The sequence below is a fragment of the Mesoplodon mirus genome (assembly GCF_964341445.2).
Source record: "Mesoplodon mirus genome assembly, chromosome: 18".
In the NCBI taxonomy this organism is placed as follows: Eukaryota; Metazoa; Chordata; class Mammalia; order Artiodactyla; family Ziphiidae; genus Mesoplodon; species Mesoplodon mirus.
In genome coordinates this window covers 8,287,928-8,309,711 of record NC_138994.1, presented here as the reverse complement: position 1 = coordinate 8,309,711, position 21,784 = coordinate 8,287,928, and the positions used below count along the sequence as shown (strand labels likewise).

Below are 21,784 nucleotides of genomic sequence, written 5' to 3'. Positions count from 1 at the left end.
AGACAGGAGATGCTTGCACCAGAGACTCCAGCGAAGAGTGAAATCTTCAGACCCACAACAAACAGTTCGAAACGAAACCAAGCGGGAATCCTCCCAGACTTCCTCCTGCAAAGACGAACTGCTATCCTCTGGTCTCCAAACTTGCTCTGAGGACCCCACGACGGTACCTTGCGACTGCCCTTACCAATGCCTGACTCAATGCTGGAGACAGCCTCCGGCCCAAACCTATGCTTCCTCGTCCCCCATCTGAGGCAGAACCTCTGACTACACTTAGCCTTCTTCTCCAGGCCCCTTTACTAGTTTCCTTTCTCCTTTCTCGCAGTCACCACCAGTAGGGCGCGCGTTGGGGCAGCCCTAGCCGGCAGGGAAGGGAGGGTCCTGAGACCGGAAGCCGGAAGCCGGAAGCCGGAAAGCCGGAAGGGGAGCTGTGAGGACGTGTTCTGTGGAAGCCAGCGCGGGACCCGGCGGGGCCGGCAGCATGGAAGCGCTGTACCAGCAAACGCACAAGTGAGGGACGAGTCGGGCACGGGCTGGGGCAAAGCCAGGCTGGATGAGGCCTGCCCCCGGGCTGGGGCCTCGGGCGTCCGCCGGTATGGAGGCCTAGTCCTTCCGCCCGGGCGCTGCAGGGGGGAGCAGCTCGGAAGTGCTCAGTCTTTGGCGGGATGCCCAGGTAGCGGCGGCCGGAGGGTCCGACCTGGTGCCCGAGGACATTGGGCCGAATGCCTCCGGGGATCTTGGAGGCCATGACTACCCGCTGGGTAGACTAGGTGAAGGGAAGGTCGCACTTTGTCCAGCACCGGCCAACTCTATGGTCCGATTTGGTAGAGCTGGTGCGGACTCAGGGCCCCGGCACAGAGGAGTTTACTGGTTAGTTGGAGAGTCAGGACGTGCACGAAAAAGGTCTAACGTGTGGCACAGTGAGGTGGAAGGTAAATGAGCAGTACCAACAGGATCTCCTTAAGTAATTTAGAAGGACCCATCACTGGGATAAGGTCGTCAGAAAACGTTTAATTAATAGCGCACAGCTCCTAAATGATGTTAGTCCCTACTCTTTATTGACTCAAAACTTGTTAGTTCTATACTGTGATTTTTTTTCTTTTATTCTGATTTTGGTTTATACTAAAGACCGTATTTTTATGATACAAAGAAATTGCTCAGATAGCATTCAGTATTATTACGGTACTTGTTATTCATATCTGGTTACAGGTTACCTTTAAGGAAATTGAATTTTGGTTTAGCTTCTCATAACTTAAATTCCTTGGTAGTGTCCTTTATTCATATTGTCCTGCATTTTTGGAACTTGCTGAAATGTGTAACTGAATATGGAAATAAGATCATACCTATCGTGTTTGGGGGGATGATTTATCTTTTATTGTGGTCAAACATGCATAACATAAAAATTTACCATTTTAAAGTTAACCATTTAATTTTTAATTGTTACCAGTATCATTTAGTTTGCCATTTAAAATTATAATCATTTCTTTTTTTATATTTTATTTATTTATTTATGTATGTATGGCTGCATTGGGTCCTCGTTGCTGCACACGGGCTTTCTCTAGTTGTGGTGAGTGGGGGCTACTCTTCGTTGTGGTGTGCGGGCTTCTCCTTGCGGTGGCTTCTTTTTGTTGCGGAGCTCGGGCTTTAGGCGTGCGGGCTTCAGTAGTTGTGGCACATGGGCTCAGTAGTTGTGGCTCGGGGGCTTTAGAGCACAGGCTCAGTAGTTGTGGCACATGGGCTTAGTTGCTCCGCAGCATGTGGGATCTTCCCCAACCAAGGCTCAAACCCGTGTCCCTTGCATTGGCAGGTGGATTCTTAACCACTGCGCCACCAGGGAAGTCCCGATAATCATTTCTAAGTGTACAGTTAAGTGACATCAAGTACATTCACAGTGTCGTGTAACCATCAACATTATCCATTTCAAGAACTTTTTCATTATCCCAATCAGAAACTCATGTACCCATTAAGCAGTACCTCCCCATTCTTCCCCAAGTCCCTGGTAACCTGTTCTCCTTTCTGTTTCTGAATTTGCCGATTCTATATATCTCATATAAGTCGAATAATATAATATTTGGCTTATTTCACTTAGCATGTTTCCAAGGTTCATGTATGTCGTAGCGTGTATCAGAACATCGTTCCTTTTTATGGCTGAATACTGTTCTTTTGTGGATACACACACACGCACACACACACACCACGTTTCGTTATCCATTCATCTATTGGTGGACACTTGGGTTGTTTCCACCTTCTGGCTGTTGTGAATAATACTGCTGAGAACATTGGTGTACAAATATCTGTTTGAGTCTCTGTTTTCAATTTTTTGGAGTGTATGCCTATACCTATCCTATTCTAACAACTTTCAATTTATGCTGTAGTTTTGTGCTGAAGAAAACACTTAAAATCACACCTCCAGGGCCTGGGAAAGAAAGAAAATGGGGACCCACCTCTCTAATGAATTCACAACAAAAGCAATCCTTTGGAGCATTAGAATAAGAGGAAGATGATCCCGTTATTGTTTCATTTTCTAAGTTTATGTTTCATTTTCATTTATGTTTCATTAAGTTACTGTTTCATTTTCTACTTTTCTTTCTTTTTACTTTATTAAGTGTTTGGTTTGGGTGGGTGAAAATGTAGAGCCTACTTTGTAATAGTATGGAAATGACAGAATTGGTCTTACACTGGGGAGCCCTATTCTCATATAATAATTATAGGAAGGAACTTTAAAAACTAGATCTGTGAGTCAGTTGGAAAAGGAATGAAACAGGAAATTATGCTCATGTTACTAAGAAAGGGCAGATCTTTTACAATAATAAGGCTCAATGGACTGAGTAATTTAATTTAATTTAATTTAATTTAATTTGGTTAAAGGATGTTGCTAAGGAGGCCGCGACCCAGTTTATTTTTAAGAATAATTTTGTTCACAGAGTCTCAGACTACCTGTTATCATTGCAGCAGGTAGCTGATCACATAGTAAACTGGGAAGCTCAATTCTATATAAACTTAGAGGAGCAATACTCAATGGTGTCCCAAACAAGATTTGTGGAGTGTAGATAAACTACTTACCTCTGCAGGCCTCCAGTGATTTACCCTCAAACTCTGGAGACCCTTAGAGTCTATAGCAGAGCTTGCCAACTTTTTTGGTCAAGAGCCAGATAGTAAATATTTCAGGCCTTACAGGCCGTACGGTCTCTGTAGCAGCTGTTCAACTCTGCTATTATAGTGGGCAAGCAGCTGTAAGACAATATGTAAACAAATGGATGTGACTGTATTCCAATAAAACTTTATTACAAAAACAGAAAGGGGCAAGATCTGGCCAGCCACTGCTAGGCCTTCTACTATGCAGTCGTTCATTCATTCAGCAAATATTTATTTAGCACCTGCTTTGTGTCAGGCACCATTCCCAGTGCTAACTGTACAGCCCTGCCCTTAGGGAGTTTACCTTGTTTCACGCTGCAGTATATTCTGATCTGCCTCCTTTCCCCTCAAGGACTGAACCAGGACTGGGGATTCTGGTTCTAGACCTCTTCACCTTGTTTTCCTCATCTGTGAAGTGAAGGTTTTGGGCTGATAAAACTGTAAGGCTCCTTTCAGCTCCATAATACGGGTGATTGAGTGTCCTTAAAAGGAAACACACAGAATCCTGTGTGCATCAGCAGTTAACTTTTGCAGTTGCAGAAATTAATGATTGCAGCTGAATTGACACAACAGTAACTGAACGTATTAATTTTACTGGAACTTTGAACCCAATTTGTAGTTATCTCTTGCCACGTCCCTGAAAGTACATTGAAATTAGATCAACATTTTAAAGTGTGTATCTTGAAAACACCTGAACTACCTGAACAATGAATGAAAAGAAGAAAAGATGTAAAACCGGTTAAACATTTTGCACTTAAATAATACTGTGTTAGGATGAACTTTATAGAGGAGCTAATAGCCAGGCTTCTATTTTTGAGATCCCAGTGCTTGGAAAGGTGCCCATATTTGTCCAGGATCATTCAGTGCCCTGGACCTTATTATCACTAGAGATTCTGATTCAATAGGTTTGGAGCACAAGAAGCTCTATTTTTAACAAGCTCTCCAGGTGATTTTGATGAACAGCTGGGTTTAAAGACTGCTACCTTATCTCAAAACCAGCTTTTCCTTTTTTTGATTTTCCCTTCTGATGAGAGGCTAAATATAGTAGAGGCAAAGTGGGTGAGTGAAAATGCCCAGATGGTTCCCACTACTTTTAAGCAAAGCTGAGTAAAAACAACAAACTTCTGTATGGTGCTGTATGGGTTACACAGCAGTTTCATATTGCATTTGGATCTACGCTTTAAATAATTATGATTATCAGCACCCCGTTTTACAGTTGAGAACACTGAGGCACCAAGGAATTAAATGACTTGTTTAGTGTCCCTCAGCTACTGCACAGTGGCACTAGAACTTCAACTCAGATCTTTTAACTCCAAAACCCTGTTTCCTGCTCAAGTTGGTCAGAGGCAGCATGGGTGCAAAGTGGGTGTATATGATGGGGGTGGGGTAGTTCCTTGGACTTTTAAAAAACAATTCTGTCTTAAAATTCTTCCTAGATCTTCTACAGACTTTTTTTTTTTTTTTTTTTAAATCAGCAACAGTGACCCTTGCTTATTTGCTACTAGGTCTCTGCTTGGTTATGTTTTCACCCAAGCCCACCATGGACCCCATGCTAGGCAGGGCTAGGACTTGTGATTTCTAGTGTCCACATTCCCAAGTCACGCTTGTGTAGCAGCTTTTCCGTATTGGCTTCAAATGTGTGTCCGAATTCTCAGTTCAGTATAAAACAGATCTGCCACTCGGCATGGCAGTTCCCACCATGCCATTCATGCTTGCTTTGTTGTTTTGCATTTATTTCCTGTCGGGCATGACATGTAGAGATTGTATCGCTTTATTGGCTCTAACTTTTTCAGTTCATTCAAAGCAAATAGAGATTGGATGGAAAAAGTCAGTAACGTTTCCTTGCAATTTAAAGTTTATCCACTGTAGCTTAGAACACAGTAAAAGCCAGCTGAAGAGTGGTTATAGGGTTTTGTGGGTATGGGCATCATCTCTCCTGCTGTCATCATAGAATTTCAGAATTGAAAGCAACTGGCAAGGTCTTCCATTCCAACTCACTTTGGTCGGGAGGACCCTTTATAAAACTCAAGGTAGTTCACGTACTCTGTGTTTAAACATGCCGGAGCTCTTTTTTTTCCCCCCTCTTCTTGAAGAGAGAGTTTGTAATTGTTCTCATTTTTCCCGGGGTTGAGCTGAAATCTGTCATCTTGAAATTTGTACCTTTTGGTTCTGGGTCTCCCTTAAGGAGCAGCCACAGAAAACAAGCCCACTCCTCTTTCTGTATGTCATCTCCAGATACTTGAAGAGCCCCAGCTGCCCCATTTTAGTTTAGTTTTTTCTTTTCTTTTCTCAGAGGATCATTACCACTAGCTCTTTTGACCATTCCTCTCCATAACTTGACTTCTAAACTCTTTTCCAGCTGTCCTGTTCACCTTCCATTGGGAGAAACCTTTAATTGGTAGGGTTCCTTTAGCAGATGGCTCCCAAAATTGAATGCCATTCTATATTGTGCATTTGACTTTTTTTTTTAACCTCAAGTCAAAATGTGTGGTTTTTTTTCTTTAACATCTTTATTGGAGTATAATTGCTTTACAGTGATGTGTTAGTTTCTGCCAAGGTAAATCAGCTATACATATATATATATATATATCCCCATATCTCCTCCCTCTTGCGTCTCCCTCCCACCCTCCCTACCCCACCCCTCTAGGTGGTCACAGAGCACCGAGCTGATCTCCCTGTGCTATGTGGCTGCTTCCCACTAGCTTTCTGTTTTACACAAAATGTGTTTTATCCCTGACAAATTCATCTTACTACTTAAGCCTAAATGAAAAATGTTAATATTTGTTTTGTGGTACAATATCCTAAGCACTCACTAGAGCACAGAATCATGTGCAAATTTCATAATCAAACGTTGATTTTTTAAAAAATTAATTAATTTATTTATTTTTGGCTGTGTTGTCTTTGTTTCTGTACGAGGGTTTTCTCTAGTTGCGGCGAGCGGGGGCCACTCTTCATCGTGGTGCGCTGGCCTCTCACTGTCATGGCCTCTCTTGTTGCGGAGCACAGGCTCCGGACGCGCAGGCTCAGCGGCCATGGCTCACAGGCCCAGCTGCTCTGCGGCATGTGGGATCCTCCCAGACCAGGGCCCGAACCCGTGTCCCCTGCATTGGCAGGCAGACTCTCAACCACTGCACCACCAGGGAAGCTCTCAAACGTTGATTTTTAAAAAACACTGAGCAAAACACAGAGCCAAAGGCAGTCCTTTGGTGGAACCTGGAAGTCTTCCCAGAATCCCTTGGGGACCATGGTTTTGCCTGCTATGAGTCCCTCATCCTTAAAGTTTAAAATATTTGTCAGTCTAATGGGAGAAATATGATGTCATTGTTTATTATTTTTTTAAATAACTTTATTTATTTTGTTTATTTTTGATGGCGTTGCGTCTTGTTGCTGCGTGCGGGCTTTTCTCTAGTTGCGCGAGAGCTACTCTTCGTTGCGATGCACGGGTTTCTCATTGCAGTGGCTTCTCTTGTTGCAGAGCGCGGGCTTCAGTAGTTGTGGCACGTGGGCTTAGTTGCTCTGTGGCATGTGGGATCTTCCTGGACCAGGGCTCGAACCTGTGTCCTCCGCATTGACAGGTGGATTCTTAACCACTGCACCACCATGATGTCACTGTTTTTAATTTGCATTTTCCTGATTACTAGAAGAGTGTCTCTTCATATATTTATTGGCCATTTGGGTTTCCTTTTCTGTCAGTTGCCCTTTGCCCATTTTAAAAATTGCTTTGTTTGACTTTTCCTATTGAGTTGTAGCAGTTCCTTATACATTCTGAATACTATTCCCTTGTTATCTGCTGCAGGTATCTTCCAGTCTCTGCCTGTCTTATTTTTTTTGTAAATTGTGCCTTTGGTGTAAAAAGGTTTTTGTTTTAATGTAGCCATATCTATCAGTCTTTTCTTTCGTGGTTTGTGGGGTTTTGGGGGTAGTTTTGGTTTTTGTCTTGTTTAAGAAATCCTTCTTTAACCTGAAGTCATAATATGCACGCCTATATCTTCTCCGGAAGGTTCTAAAGCCTCACTTTTTACATTTAGGGTTTAAACCGTCTTGAGTTTATCTTTGTGTACTATTACATGAGGTGTCTTTTTTCCAGATGGATAACGAGCTGAGCCATCAGCCCTTATTGTAGTCCATTCTTTTCCCACTGCCATTAGAAATTTACCTCACTGCCCACATCCAGGCCTTCAGGGAAGTCCTAGTTCTCTTTTCCATCTCAGCATTGCCATCCAGTCCTCTTTGGCTGTTTTCACAGTTGCCCTGATCCAGATGTTGGTTTCTTCCTCCATATCTCCACGTGCCTGCATACTGAAGCATCCAGACTTGCCTTCCTGAAGTAGCAGGTTCTAGGAGTGATTTCCTGGTGCCTCTCAGGACCATGGGTCTTGCCCAGGAGGGCTCTGAGAGTCGTTAGAGAGCTGCTCTTGCTTCTGGGGCCATGGGTCACGTTTAGAGGCCACAGGGACACCCTGGAAAAGACTAGAGGCAAGTTCAAATGAAATTTGGGCTCCTGGCTCGCATTGGTAAATTTGGGGTCACAGTTTGTGGTGGTCATGGTGGAGGATGGTTTCTGACCTTTCCCTCAAGGGTTGGTGATGATGGAAGAGCTCACAGGCCCCTCTCATGTGGCTCTCACGTGGGGAGACCAGAAGCACCAGGAGACGGTTTTTGGGGTAGGATAAACAGTATCCCCAGGACTGATCACAGAGGACATCTTGGAAGGGCTCAGCGGGTAGGTGACCTTGCCCAGTCCCCGGGGAGCCTCCAAAAGATGCTCTGGGGCCTGATGTCCGGGACCATGCCAGAGGTTCTGGGTGCAGTGTTGGCGTTTCCAAATGAGATGACAGTCGCCTCGTATTGCCAGGGAAAGATGTTGACCAAACAGGAGATCCGTATCTTTCAGGGCCTTCCTCTGATGGTTTCCTCCAGCTAATCACCTCATCCCCTTCTCCCCTCTGACCCCAACCCTCAGGCAGGCCAGCCTGCTGGTAACCCACGTGACGTGCCTTGCAGGCCTTTTTGCACGTCATTTTCTCCACATCTTCCTTCACCAAGTCGTGTCTGTCTTCTTCAAAATGATGTTGAGAACGCCCTTCACCCACAGAGCTTTCCCCAGCTCACTCTTCCGTTCACTGCCTTTGCTTAGCACTGCTGCGCGCAGCTCCTCAGCTCTCTTTTGTTTACACGTCTGTGTGTTAGTGTTCTCTTAAATCTTCTTGGGACTTTACATGTCTATCTGGCCTGTCCTTCCTAATTACAGTGTTTCTCAAGGACAAGGATTATATCTCTCTTGCCCTTTGACTCTCCCTAGTACAGACCAGTGCCCAGCACATTGGGTCAAAGAACAGAGAGTGGGATTGGCTGGGTCCAGATCGAGGTTTATCACTTGGTGTGTGACCTTGAACAAGTTACATAACCTTTCTGGGCTTCAGTTGTCTTATTTACAAAATGAGGATGATAATAGTACTTTCCTCATAGGGTTATTGACTTTGCAGAACGTCTCAGATGCGGTAAGCACTCACTAAATGCTGCCTGTCAGTATTATTATTAATATTAAAATATTAGAAACCGTGCCAAAACATGTGACCTGAAGTGCCACATACAAATTTTACAGTTCAGCGATACTGTCAATTTAAATCAGTTAAATGTTGGCATTAGAAAAATTGTCTTTCCTGACCGAAGCGCTGTTGATTACTCCTGTCTCACTCATTTCCTCCCTCTTCCTTTGATAGGCAGGTCCACGAGATCCAGTCTCACATGGGACGCCTGGAGACAGCCGACAAGCAGTCTCTGCACTGTGAGTAATTAACTATGGAGACCAGAGTCCTTTCTCTGATGACACGGTGCTAATGGGCTGGGTTTCCTGACTGCGTTTCTGCCTCAGGGGCTTAATGATTCAGTGTGGAATGAGTTCTGTTGTTAGGGTGGACAGAAAAACCCTATGGCAAAGTCACTGATTTCCCTGATTGTGCCCTTTGGAATCCCACAAGTCTTATCCCCCATTACCCCTCCACTCAACCTGACATGGCCCTATGGGAATGGAAGTCCTTTCCTCCATCTGTCTTAATCTCATTACCTAGTCCGTAGAGGAATGTGGTCCATAAAAATTCAGAGATGTTTAACTGGAATTGGCCATTTCTTCTGAGCTGAGAACTGTGGCTTTTTAGGCGGATTATTGAGAAACGATGAGCAGTATTAATTGGTTTAGTTCCCACACCGTGATTTCCTTTTAAAAGAGTGCTGCTTTCTGTGTTTTCGTTTCTTCTCTGTTGTAAGAAAAGGTCATTTTTCTGAGTCAGTCACACAGGCATTGCTGACCCCCCACCCACTGCAGATGCGGTCCCCTCCTCTCACTCCTCGGCTGGCGCCGTGCCCATTTCTCCTGTTTTCTCACGTCTGCTTTCTGCAGCTCCAAAAGCACCTCGTCTCTTGGTCCTGTGCCCCACCTTGTTCTGAGCCGTGCTTGTTAGCTGTGGGCTACCCTAGGAAGGTGACATTTCTTTCTCTACTGTTGTTTCGGGCAAGAGGCAATCTGGATGCCTTTTTCTGCGCACAGTTTAGCTGCTTCTGTCTGTTGACTTTGCCTTCCCAGCAATCTCATCGGTATATGATTAGAAATGGAAAAGTGGTCATTTTGACTGTTTATCGAAAGGGATAAGGTAAATGACTGTGTTTATCGTATCGTTACCTCTGTGGATTCTTTCCTGTTGATATTCGGTCTATTCTGGGGACTCCCAACATCAGTCTGCCCATTCTTAAGGGAACTCTTCTCTCTGTTTCACATACTAAATCTTTCCCTTTGCGCCTTTTTTTTTTTTTTTAACCTCATTATGTTCTGTGGGGAGTTCACTTGGCAGTCTTTCTACGAGATATTTATAACCCATATCTGAAAATAATCTCAGATGAAAAGAGGCCTCACTTTGTATCAGAAAATACTACATTTTGCTTAAAATATTTATTTGGACAATCTTTAAATGTTCATTTTATTTTCTAAAGGCAGGAAATTTATTTCTACAGATGTATCTTCAGCTTTTTAAAAAATTGGCATTGTTATGGCATTAACAGCTATATATATATATATATATATATATATATTTCTTTTTTGAAACAACGTTTACAGTCACTTAGTATAATTTGAATTTTTTCTCCATCATCATTAGTGTATGCATTTTTCTCCTTTTGAAATACATATTTTTGAGTTCATTTGATATAGAAAAAAGATATGTTTGATTTATTCCAATTTAAGTTCACTATTATTATTATTATTCCAGCAATTATTCTTTGACTTTGTTTGCCTTCCCAGCAATCTCATTGGTATATGATTAGAAATGGAAAAGAGGTCATTTTGACTGTTTATTGAAAGGGATAAGGTAAATGACTGTGTTTATTATTTTTCCAGTAATTATTCTTTTTTCTCTTTTGTGCAGTAGTAGAAAACGAAATCCAAGCAAGCATAGACCAGATATTCAGCCATCTAGAGCGTCTGGAGATCTTGTCCAGCAAGGAGCCTCCTAACAAAAGACAGAACGCCAAACTGTGAGTACTCTGACACCCCAGGCCTATCATGGCAGGCCTTTCTCCCAGGGGAGGCCATCACATATTCTGAAAATCCCATTTATACATTGAAAAACTGAGACTATGAAAAGATAAAGTCCCATAAAGAGCACAGTTCTGTTTGAGTGATACCCCCTTGGAATAAAAAGCCTGTGTTGTACAACACGGGGAACAGAGCCAATGTTTTATGATACCTGTGAATGGAGTATAACCTTTAAAACTTGCGAATCACCATATTGTATAACTGTAACTTATATTATATTGTATATCAACTATACTTCAATTTAAAAAAAAAGGAGTAAAAAGCCTGTCAGGTTAATGGCTCAGAAGCCTCATGTCTCCTTTTCTCGTTGGTGTCATTTAGAAATTTTGCCCCCAGTACTGTTTTTCTGACCAGACCCATGGCCACTTGAAACCTAATGCTACCGGGGAGTTTCACTCTGCTCTTTGGTTCCTGCTACATTCTTGGGTTGAAATATCTTGCTCTTAATTACTCCAGTCGGTGTATTTGTAATGAAATACTGATCTAATGTTTGATACACCCCCACGAAATTAAAATGAAATCACCCTCACCATCTCTACCCCAGCCCCTGCTCCCAAAAGTTTTATGAAACTTCATTGATGCTTTACTCCAAAGATGCCCTTGGGCTTCTTCCAGGAGAGCGATATAACCCCTAGAAGGTCAGGAAGAGGTCATCAAACCTGCTTCCTGTCACCTGTTCCCTGTCATGCATCCAAAATCAGAGACCAGCAGATATTTAAGTAAAGCTGCTGGAATCTCATGTGCTACCACCCTGCTCTAACCACAAGCTCCTTCTTTACTTTCAACATCATTGATCAAAATCAGATTATTTGTGGGGGGTGGATGGCATGGAGTGGTGTAGGGGGAAGTAAGGAAATGTCTTCTTTCCTGAAGACAAAGCCTGGCTACCTCCAATCATGCTGCTCTGGACTCTGGAATTCAATCTCTCTGTCAATTCTAGTCGTGTCGACCAGTTAAAGTATGATGTCCAGCACCTGCAGACTGCTCTCCAAAACTTCCAGCATCGGCGATACGCAAGGGAGCAGCAGGAAAGACAGCGAGAAGAGCTTCTGTCCCGCACCTTCACCACTAATGTAAGCCAGGCTCCTGGGTGGGATCTGCAGGAACTCGACAGCCTGTGGGAGCTGCAGCTCAGGGCTCTGAGCGGCGGTCTTTTAGCGGGTGTCTGAAGCAGACTGATCGGACAGGAGGAGAGCGACCGGAAGTGACGGCAGACTTTGTGCGTTGCCACAGAGACTAGTCCTAAGCAGGGAATCTCTTTCTCTGTCACAAAAACCTGAAGAGGAAGCAGTTAAATTGAGGGAACGAGCAGAGGTGAAAATTACCTGGTTTGACTGGCCCGATGCAGAGAGGTGGACGTTCACATGGTGGAAATGTTTTCCTGATCAGATCGAGACAGATGATTAGAACTTAGGCTATTTGCAGTGAGGGCAGCGTTTCAAAGCTGCCTTCAGGCAGTTGCCATCGTGGGGGGGTTGTGTGTGTGTGTGTTTCCAGTGTCAGATGCATTAAAATGTTTTGCCCCTAGTCTGAGCGGCAGTTTGGAGGAATTTGTTAACAGATATTTCATTTTAGCGGGATTGCTTGACTCGAGCCTGTTTCAAAGTGGCCTGTTGGTTTGCATGTTTGATTTCTTAGAACACCTTTGTCCCTGTCCTTTGGTCTCAAGAGGATCATTTCCCACACGTGGCTGTAGAACATACTGGCCTTTGCCGTGTCCTGCATAATGTATTCCACCAAATTAGATGGGTCTTGGTGGTGGAGGGGGGAGAGTTGTTTGTTTTTGCAGAGAGTTTCATTTTCTAAAGAGATCTTAGCTTTCTAAGCCTATCATCAGAATTCAGATCAGCTCCCACTTTGCAGATGTTTAACTCTCTTTGCTGTGTCCACACTTGGAATAATGTCCCCAGGTGCTTCAGAATGTGCCTATGTAGTTTGGTTTCTCTAGCGCAAGCAGTCTGGTAACCGTGATTAACACTTCAGAAGTTCAATGAGCATGTGTTGGTGGTATAATGGTAAGCAGAGCTGCCTTTCAAAAGAGTAGAGAACTGTACGACACATGAGAAGGTGGTGTATGGGCTTTTGCTAGCTGTGACATTGGTTATTCCAGCCTTTTTAGGCCATGGATGATGGCTCAGAATTATTTTGTTTCTTAGCAGCCTAGTGTGATGCTGTGCATACAGTGGGCCCTTAATAAAAACTGACTGGCCGAACGAACTTCTTCCTGGTCTTTCTACGATCGGGAGGTATAATACATTTTTCTGAGAGCTAACAGCCCATCAGCTATACCTTTTCAGATGGGAGGGTAAGAAAGATTTGTATATAAAAGGCATTCAATAAATATCTGTCAAAGAAATGAAAAGAAGTCTCTAATTGATTCAAACACTGGAGTCTTGACCCACCGAGCATCAGCTTATGCAGAATGCTATTTAAGGTACCGAGAGTAAAGCGTGTTTAAATTAAAAAACCGTGACTCCTGCCTCTGAGAAATTCCCGTGTTAGCAGGGTGGGGGGACGTATACCTGAATGAAAAATGATTGTGAACTTGAGCAGCCAAGAAGAGGTGCTTTAACCTCTTCATGATGATGGAAAGTGGTAAAAGTGGCACTACTTGGCAGAAGAGTCTGCAATGGCCAGGAGGCGGGAGAGAAGACAGTGCTGTGGCTGGTCGTGCCCTGCTTCTGCGTCCTTCCCACTTGCCGTGTAAAAGTGGAGCCCTGGGATTGGTCTTGCTTTTCTCCCTACAGGATGGTTAAGAGGGCAGGCTCTGCACCCAGCACTGGGATTCGTGCTCCGCTGGACGTCTTACCAGCTCTGCGTACTCTTGAACAAGTCATTCCACCTCTCTGGGTTTCCGTCTCTTCATCTAAAACAGGGATAATATCATAACTCCTGCGTAAGGGTAGAGTGTGGATTAAGTGAGCTTAGGGTAAAGAGCATGCAAAGCGGAAAGCACTTGATCAGTATTAGTTTTTTCTCCCTTCATTTCTTTATAGACTTTTCTTCCCTGCTCAGGTGGATAGACCCATCCTGAACACCATTAGGCCTTAAATAGAAAACAGTCTCTTCTCTCCTTAGTCTGTCTAATTGGAGGGATAAGCTGTAGATAAAATAGCTGGAGGACAAAAGCAAACCTTTAACACTGCACTGAGGGAAAGCCAGGTAAAGGAACATTTGGAATAAGCTACGTTAGCAAGGAGTCAGAGAAAGGCTTTAGGAGAAGCCCAGCAAGGTCTTAAAAGAATAGAGTTTTTCCTAAGTTGGGGGAATGATATGGAGGCAGGGATGAACAAGACTTGGGTCGGGGGAACCCACATGCAGAGTGATAAGTCTGAGAATTCCTCTTCCTCTGAGTGAACAGAGGCCACCCCAGATCTTTGCTTTTTCTTCTCTGTTAAGTTCCTCTGATTCTCGCACCATTCCCTCTGGCTGTTTTTCCGGCTTGACCTTGGCCAAGAGGCAGAGCCGTCAGATGTGGTGGGACCCCAGGAGCTGACCAGCAAGCAAAGTAATCAAGTGCCTGCGTTTCTTTCACAGGACTCTGACACCACCATACCAATGGATGAATCACTGCAGTTTAACTCCTCCCTCCAGAAAATTCACCACGGCATGGATGACCTCATTGGAGGCGGGCACAGTATTCTGGAGGGACTGAGGGCCCAGAGACTGACCTTGAAGGTGGGGGCCCTTTTGGGGGACAGGGAGAAGGCCTTTTGTTTTGGCTTTATCCAAAAGTGTGGGACCTGCGTTTACCTTTTGATCGCATACCCCTAAATTGTGATACTGTGATAGTGAGAGCCTTTGAGTTTGGGTTCCTTTCTGTTGGAATTGAATTATTATGAGTCCAAAAGGAGCCAGATTCCCTTTGCCAGTAGGTGTTTCTTGTGTTTGCAGTGAACCATAATGTGGCATCTCTTGGTATCCAGGTCTTTTTCCATTTCCTGAACTTAATGTAAAGTGACTGCTGCCATGAGAGGAAGCAGTAATGGACTGGGAAATTCTGTTACAGAATCCGCTCTCGCAAGAAGGAAGATGCAGCTGTACTTGGCCTCTCGCTCTCTCTCAGTTTTCCTGTGTGGCGCCCCCCACCCACCCCGCGCCCACCAGTGGACAGCCTTATAGCCGAGACCTCTGTACTGCAGCAACTGAAGGGGGTCTTAGGGCTGCCTTGGTTGACTAGCAGCGGGTGCCTTCTAGAGCACAGGCTGGTGATCCCCAGTGACTCTTCACTCTCTCTTTAGCAACAGGTATTCCTAGAAGCCCTGCCCCATTGGCTGAGACTCAAAACCCCTGGGAGTGGTTTACAGAAACATTACACAGCCTCTGATGTCAGTCATGATGTTTCAGCCTCAGCCCTTTTCCTGTATCAACCCTGATGGATAATGGGGTGTGGGCTGTGTCTGTTATCAGGGTGTGGTCCCCAGTGGACGAAGCCCTCCCAGCCACTGAGCTGTGAGAAGCAGTCACTCGGAAGCGTGAGCTTTATCTTAGTTTTTGTTGGACTGTGTTGAGCTTGTCAGCTCCACGGGACTTCTGTACATTTCTGAGCAGCGCCTACCACCTTTACCCAGGAGAAGGTCAGGGGAGCCGCGAGTGACACTTATCTCTTGCTGATGGCCGCAGCGCTTCAAATGGTCTGGAAGCGTGGTCTCTGACAGCTCCATGGGTGCCCCCCTTTCAGAACAGCCACCTGCAGTAATCTAAACTGATACATGATGGTTAATCCTCCCTTTCTTTAGAAAACTGCTGGCCTCCTTCCCATATCTCAGAAAAACAGTAAAACCCTTTTAGGACGAGACTCACCATGTCACACTCAAGTTGACCCGCTGGGGGTCAGAGCTTATTGTTAAAGCACATGTCAGCTTCTTCCCGAAGTCTGGTGTCACTGAGGAGTCCAAGCAACTTCTGCCCCAACACTGCCCCCAGAGGTGAAGCGCCGGGAAGCCTGGTGGGCAGTCAGGGGCTGGAATGAGAGGTTTCTAATTCCGTTTCCTCTGCACGCCTACTGTACCTGTCTTTTGCCTCTTGGTTCCCTCCACCTGCCTCCTACCCCACTTCTGTCAGGGAAGTTTCTGCCCAAACCATTTGAAAGGGACATAGGAGGGAACGTGAAGGAACCGGGCCTTGATTTGGGGAAAATTGGGGTGGAAAATGAAGAACATTTTTGAAATTTATGTTAATTTTCAAGTGATTTTCGAAGCTTGGTACTTGAACTTCATAGAGTGATGAAATAATCTGCTCTTTCAGAGTTAAGTGGAGTCTTTAGTGACAGTCTAGTTTATACTGTCATTGTTATGGGAAAAACATGTCTCTGGTCTCTGGCAGAGATAAAGTTTGACCTGAGAGATCTCTCTCCGTGAGGCTTGTATATCATTATCTGGGCAGAACGTGGGTCTTGAACTCCTGTCCGTAATGCCTTGTGTTGTTCTCACCTCTCTTGCATCTTCTCTCAGTTGCTCGTTACTGTGTTCACTTAAAAAATGGTTGCAGGACATTAGGTTAGATGCCGTCATACAGCTGCAGTTGGTGATGTGTGTAAGTTAAGTTGCGGTCTGCCCAGCTTTCATTTATATTTGTTACTTCATACGAAATTGAATGTGCTTAAAAATGAAAATTAGAAAGCAGAGAGGAAGGGTGGCCTCGGTGGTTTGGGCTTTTGGTTTAGGAATAAAATACCCTTTTGTTTTGCGTGGCGGGTGGTGACATTCATATAAAGAGTTGTAGGTCCTTGGGTTGGTGTCTGCCAGTTGTGTTTCTGTGGTTCCATCTTGCCCACTTCAAACTCTCTTATAAACGTGGACACAGACCCATACGTTGTACTCAGCAGAATCCCTACGGTTTCTACTCTACAGAGTACACAGGCTGAGAGCAAGCGTTTTAGAGCCAGGGAGCAGAGAGAAGTTTTTTGATGTTGCCTTTTTTTCAATATAAAACATTCTAATTTAAAACTTTTTTATGGAGGTATAATGTGCATACGGTGAGGTATACAGATCTTATTTGTACAGATCATTGAATTTTGACAAATACATACATCCGTCTTTGTAGCTCACACTGCTGTCAAGGCAGAGACCGTTTCCACCACCCCTGAAAGGTCCCTTGTGCCCTTTCCCAGTCAGTCTACCCCTGCTCCCTCCCCCTGCCCCAGGCAACCACTGTTCTAATTTATTTCACCATTTATTAGTTTTGACTGTTATTGAACTTAATGTAAATGTATTCACATAACGATTTTGTGTGTGACTTCTTCCTCTCAGGAATGTTTTCCAGGCTCATTCATATTGTTACATGGTGTAATCAGGTCCTTTTTATTGCCCAGCAGTATCCCATTGTGCACAGAACACAAATTGTTAATCCATCCTCTGGTTGATGTACACCTGGATTGTTTCCAGTTTGGGGACATTCTTCTGTTTTCTTCTAGAAGCTTTATTATAGTTTTAGCGTTTTTGTTTAATTCTACGAATGAATTAATTTTTATGTATAATATGAATCAAAGGTCTTTTTAAATACATATATATTATATACAGACATATATGTACGTGTGTGTATATGATACGTACGTGTGCTACTCATTATACAGCCATTTGTTCCAGCGCATTTGTGGAAGACTTTCCTTTCCCCCTTGCTTTGCTCTGCAATCTTGACCAAAAGTCATTTGGCCATAGGAGCGTGATCTGTTTCTGGTGGCTGCTGCTGCTTGTATGCTTTAGGCATGACCAAGAGACTGTCTGTTGGTAAAGCCCCACCTCATGATGACATTCACCCGTCCTTGGTAGAAGGAGTTGATCTTTGTTCTTCTTCCTCTTTTCGTCTGTCCCAGGGGACCCAGAAGAAGATCCTCGACATCGCCAATATGCTCGGCTTGTCCAACACGGTGATGCGGCTCATCGAGAAGCGAGCTTTCCAGGACAAGTACTTCATGATCGGTGGGATGCTTCTCACCTGTGTGGTCATGTTCCTCGTGGTGCAGTACCTGACCTGAGCCGGCCAGGCCCCGTGGCTGAACAACGGTCCCATGGCGTGAGAGTGTGTGTGAGCGTGAATGTGCAAAGAGAGGGAGGCCGAGAGGCTGCCTTCTGAACTGTGTGCCCATCTTAACTGTGAAGACCACTCAGAAGTAATTGTGACCTGTAACCTGGTGGGAGTTTCAAATCTCTGTTTTTTGTGACATCTTGGAGGGGAAACTCGTGCTACCAAGATGTGGTGCTTAGGAAATGAACGAAGCGTCTGTTCTCTCTCATGCTCACTCTCACTCTCACTAGGGGAGGAAGTGATGCCAGGGTGAGGGAGGGCCAGGGAGAGGGGAGGAAGAGAATGGCCTTGGTGGTTTTTGTCCTCCTAGCTGATGTGCACCCGGGAAGGCTTTCACGGTGAGCTTGCAGACAGGACTGTCCACGCTTTGCCATCCACTGGCCTTTCTGGCTCCTAGTAGATAGTCTAGAGCAGAAGCAAAGAGAGGAGGGGAAAGAGGCCTTCTTTTCCTGCACCCACTACAGTAGGTTGGTTCACATGCTCTTGCTACTAGCCACCTTCCCCCACGCCCCTCCAAAAAATAATGACATGCCAATGACTGACTGCTAATACTTGTCATCCTTCCCCGGAAGCAGCTACCTAGAGGAAACAGAGGCATAGGCGCTGTTGCTGATAGCAAGATTTTCCCCATCACAGTTGTTGGGTGTTTCTCCTTTCTAAAGTAAGGCCACTGTTAACTCCCCGGGAGTGGTCAGTCTTGAAACTAAAGACCCTAGTCACCGATTTTTTTCCCAGTAGTTAATGGTTGGCTTTTAAGACTGCAGCCTGGCACCCGTGCCCAGGCTTTGGTGGGTGTTTGCCCCTTATCAGGTAGCTGTGAGCAAAGGTTAGTGATTTGTCTTTTACAGTCTCATCTCTAGTTTTAGTGTCTCTAATGAATAATTGACTCTCTTCCCTTCCTTGAAATATATTAGCAACTGTCAGCCAAGCCTCCATTCTGCCCAGCCAGTGTGGGCACATGCCACCCTAGAGACGTCTCTGGTGTGTATGTCCTTGTAAGACTGTTTTCAGGCACCAGGACCTTTTTCCTTCTTGGACCAACCCTAGATTAAGGCTGTACCGGTACCCGGCGTATTGTGGAATTTATTGTAAATCCAGTCTGTTCAAGGAGACTGATCACTGAAAGTACCAGAAAGACGTGGTTAGCCTATTTTTTCATCTGTCACAGGCCCTACCAGCCCTAGGCTCAGTATGGCAAGACATAAATAACACTCACAGTTTCCCAGAGGAACTGTAAACCTGGTCAGTATTAACCCCACCTTTGATTGTCTTGCCCTACCTACTTCCTGTCTTTATTTCTTGTCATTTGGACTATCTTCTGTCATCTTTCTCTTTTCTGTGTGTTTTCTCTTCCACCTCCCTTCTTTACCACCGCCCCCCCCCCAACCTGTTTCTGTAGCAGTATTGATCTTTGTAGGCACATCTGTGGCATAGATCCCTTTTGGGGAAATGTTTCTTAATTGTCACAGATTTTTACATGAGTTTCCTGGGTACTGATTTCACACTTCTGGTAGGATCTCTATTGCTCTTACTTGTCTGGGCTAAACGGGGGCCCTGGGTTTCCAAGGAAAGGGGAATCTTTGATCCCTTCATAAAAGGATTGAGGGCCCTGCCAGAGTGAAAACATTGGCCTGGTGGATGGACAGAGGGGTGGAAGCATCTTCAGACCTAGCTCTGACTTTGGGGAGGCCCAGTTGGGAATTTCCATCATACCCAGCTCCCCTGCCATCCCAGGGACCCAGCACAGGTCTCTTAGCAGTCCATGAAATGGGGTTTTTTGGGGTTTTTTTTTTTTTTGCGGTACGCGGGCCTCTCACTGTTGTGGCCTCTCCCGTTGCGGAGCACAGGCTCCGGACACGCAGGCTCAGTGGCCATGGCTCACGGGCCCAGCCGCTCCGCGGCATGTGGGATCTTCCCGGACCGGGACATGAACCCGTGTCTCCTACATCGGCAGGCGGACTCTCAACCACCGCGCCACCAGGGAAGCCCTGAAATGGGTTTTTAAACTGCACAGACTTGGCTCTGAGCCTGGGCACCTGAGGATCCTGCCAGACAGTGCACTTTGGAAGAAGAGGAGCAGCTAAGCCATTTGGACTTGAACTCTGGGGAGGCAGAAACTCCCCCCACCCCCTGCCCTCTGTTGGCTGATGTGACACCTATTTGTAATGTACACCAGTCTGTTTGCACACTTGCCTTTCTAGTGATTGTTGGCCTCGACGAACCAGAAGTAAGGCCTTCCTTCGTGCTGCACCTTCAGAGCCATTCTCCCTACTTTGTAATAAAAATCGAGGGGGCAGTTTGTGGGTCTTCACCACCCGGAGCTAAGGAACAGCAGCCACAGTATGTCTGGAGACCCTGGGGCACCTCGTGTCATCGTGTGCTTGCCCTTCCCTGTCACACATTGGCTTTCGATGCTCTGAGCAGCACACTTTGTCTCCACAGTCCCCAGAGTATAGGGCAGGGTCTCCAGGCCAGGGAAGGAGCACCCTCTAGTGGAGTTGGGGTGAATTCTCAGGTGCAAGAATCTCCAGGAGCCGCCTCTGCGACCTTGTACAGGATTTTGGTGTACCTATTGCGGTTTAAGACAGGTGGGTTGTCAAGGAACTTGGAGTATCTTCATTCCGTGGATGTGTACTCCAGGTGTGATCACCTGAAGAAAAGCCGAACTCCACGACCAAGTAAGTAGGAGAGTCTTGATGTTATAGAAAGCTTCGCTGCTGGGATTTTTCCTGTCCTTTGCCCTGATGAATTTAAATGGGTTTGATTTGCATTTGTCTTTACACTTATTGTTTTTGAAACACATCAGTTGAATAAAGTTGCTGTTTATTTTATTTAGAAAATTACATTTTGTAAAGGAATTTGACATTCATCGTCATAACTAATGACCCTTTTTTCCACTCAGGCCAGAGATTCTGAAACACTGTTCCGAGACCAGGGGTGGGTTGGCTGCCTCAGCAGTAGCTGGGAAACTTTTTAAAAATTATGGATTCCTCCGGCCTACCCCAAACCTTCTGCATTAGAATACTTTTTAAGTCTCTAAGGTAATTCTGATGTGTGTCTTTTATTTATTTCCACATTTATTTAGGTGTTTTATTTTTGGCTGAGTTGGGTCTTTGTTGCTGTGCGTGGGCTTTCTCTAGTTGCGGTGAGCGGGGGCTACTCTTTGTTGCGGTGCGCGGGCTTCTCATTGTGGTGGCTTCTCGTCGCGGAGGCTTCTCATTGCAGAGCACGGGCTCTAGGTGCGCGGGCTGCAGTAGTTGTGGCTCGTGGGCTCAGTAGTTGTGGCTCGCAGGCTGTAGAGTGCAGGCTCAGTAGTTGTGGCGCATGGGCTTAGTTACTCCGCAGCATGTGGGATCTTCCCGGACCAGGACTCGAACCCGTGTTGCCTGTGTTGGCAGGCAGATTCTTAACCACTGCGCCACCAGGGAAGCCCTGATGTGTGTCTTTTAGACAGAGGCTTTTTTTCTTTTTTTTTTTTTCTGGCTGCGTTGGGTCTTCGTTGCTGTGTGCGAGCTTTCTCCAGTTGCAGCGAGTAGGGACTACTCTTGGTTGTGGTGCACGGGCTTCTCGTTGAGGTGGTTTCTCTTTGTTGTGGAGCACGGACTCTAGGCGCGCAGGCTTCAGTAGTTGCGGCACGAGGGCTCTATAGTTGTTGCTCGCGGGCTCTAGAGCGCAGGCTTTGTAGTTGTAGCGCGCGGGCTTAGTTGCTCTGCAGCATGTGGGATCTTCCCGGACCAGGGCTCGAACCCGTGTCCCCTGCATTGGCAGGCAGATTCTTAACCACTGCGCCACCAGGGAAGCGGTAGACAGAGGCTTTTGTTTTAATCAAAGACTATAGCATTTGAAAACATACGAACTAAGCATATATGAGTGAAGAGCAAAACTTATCAAGTCCAAAATAAAGTCTTAATTTGTTTATATCTTATTCCAGGAAAGATTTGAGGAGACTTAGAGGAAATAACTAAGACAGTGAAATATAAAGAAGTGAGAGCCAAGAACAAGTCAGTAGAATGTCAGTGCCAAGAAAAAGAGACATGC

The 21,784-nt window shown here is 45.3% G+C and overlaps 1 protein-coding gene across 6 annotated transcripts; it reads left to right on the top strand.

Annotated features, from left to right (window-relative positions):
* Nucleotides 1-403: 403 nt before the first annotated feature.
* Nucleotides 404-20,589, top strand: GOSR2 (golgi SNAP receptor complex member 2). Of its 6 annotated transcripts, none has more exons than XM_082604285.1 (6): nucleotides 404-507; nucleotides 8,860-8,920; nucleotides 10,551-10,659; nucleotides 11,661-11,793; nucleotides 14,258-14,398; nucleotides 17,535-20,589. In XM_082604285.1, exons 2-6 carry the CDS (start codon nucleotides 8,881-8,883, stop codon nucleotides 17,694-17,696), a joined length of 585 nt encoding a protein of 194 aa, XP_082460411.1. In that variant the 5' UTR covers nucleotides 404-507; nucleotides 8,860-8,880; the 3' UTR covers nucleotides 17,697-20,589. The 6 variants fall into 6 exon arrangements, with proteins under 6 accessions (XP_082460411.1, XP_082460412.1, XP_082460408.1 ...); XM_082604286.1 differs by having other exon boundaries at nucleotides 10,526-10,659; XM_082604282.1 differs by having other exon boundaries at nucleotides 8,856-8,920; nucleotides 10,554-10,659.
* Nucleotides 20,590-21,784: the final 1,195 nt, after the last annotated feature.

What these genes read in the sequence shown, in the direction of transcription:
- GOSR2 (XM_082604286.1), top strand. Translation starts at nt 479, where the DNA reads ATGGAAGCGCTGTACCAGCAAACGCACAA. An exon ending in CCCGCACCTTCACCACTAAT is followed by an intron (nt 11,794 to 14,257) that starts GTAAGCCAGGCT and finishes TTTCTTTCACAG; the next exon opens with GACTCTGACACCACCATACC. An exon ending in CCCAGAGACTGACCTTGAAG is followed by an intron (nt 14,399 to 17,534) that starts GTGGGGGCCCTT and finishes CGTCTGTCCCAG; the next exon opens with GGGACCCAGAAGAAGATCCT.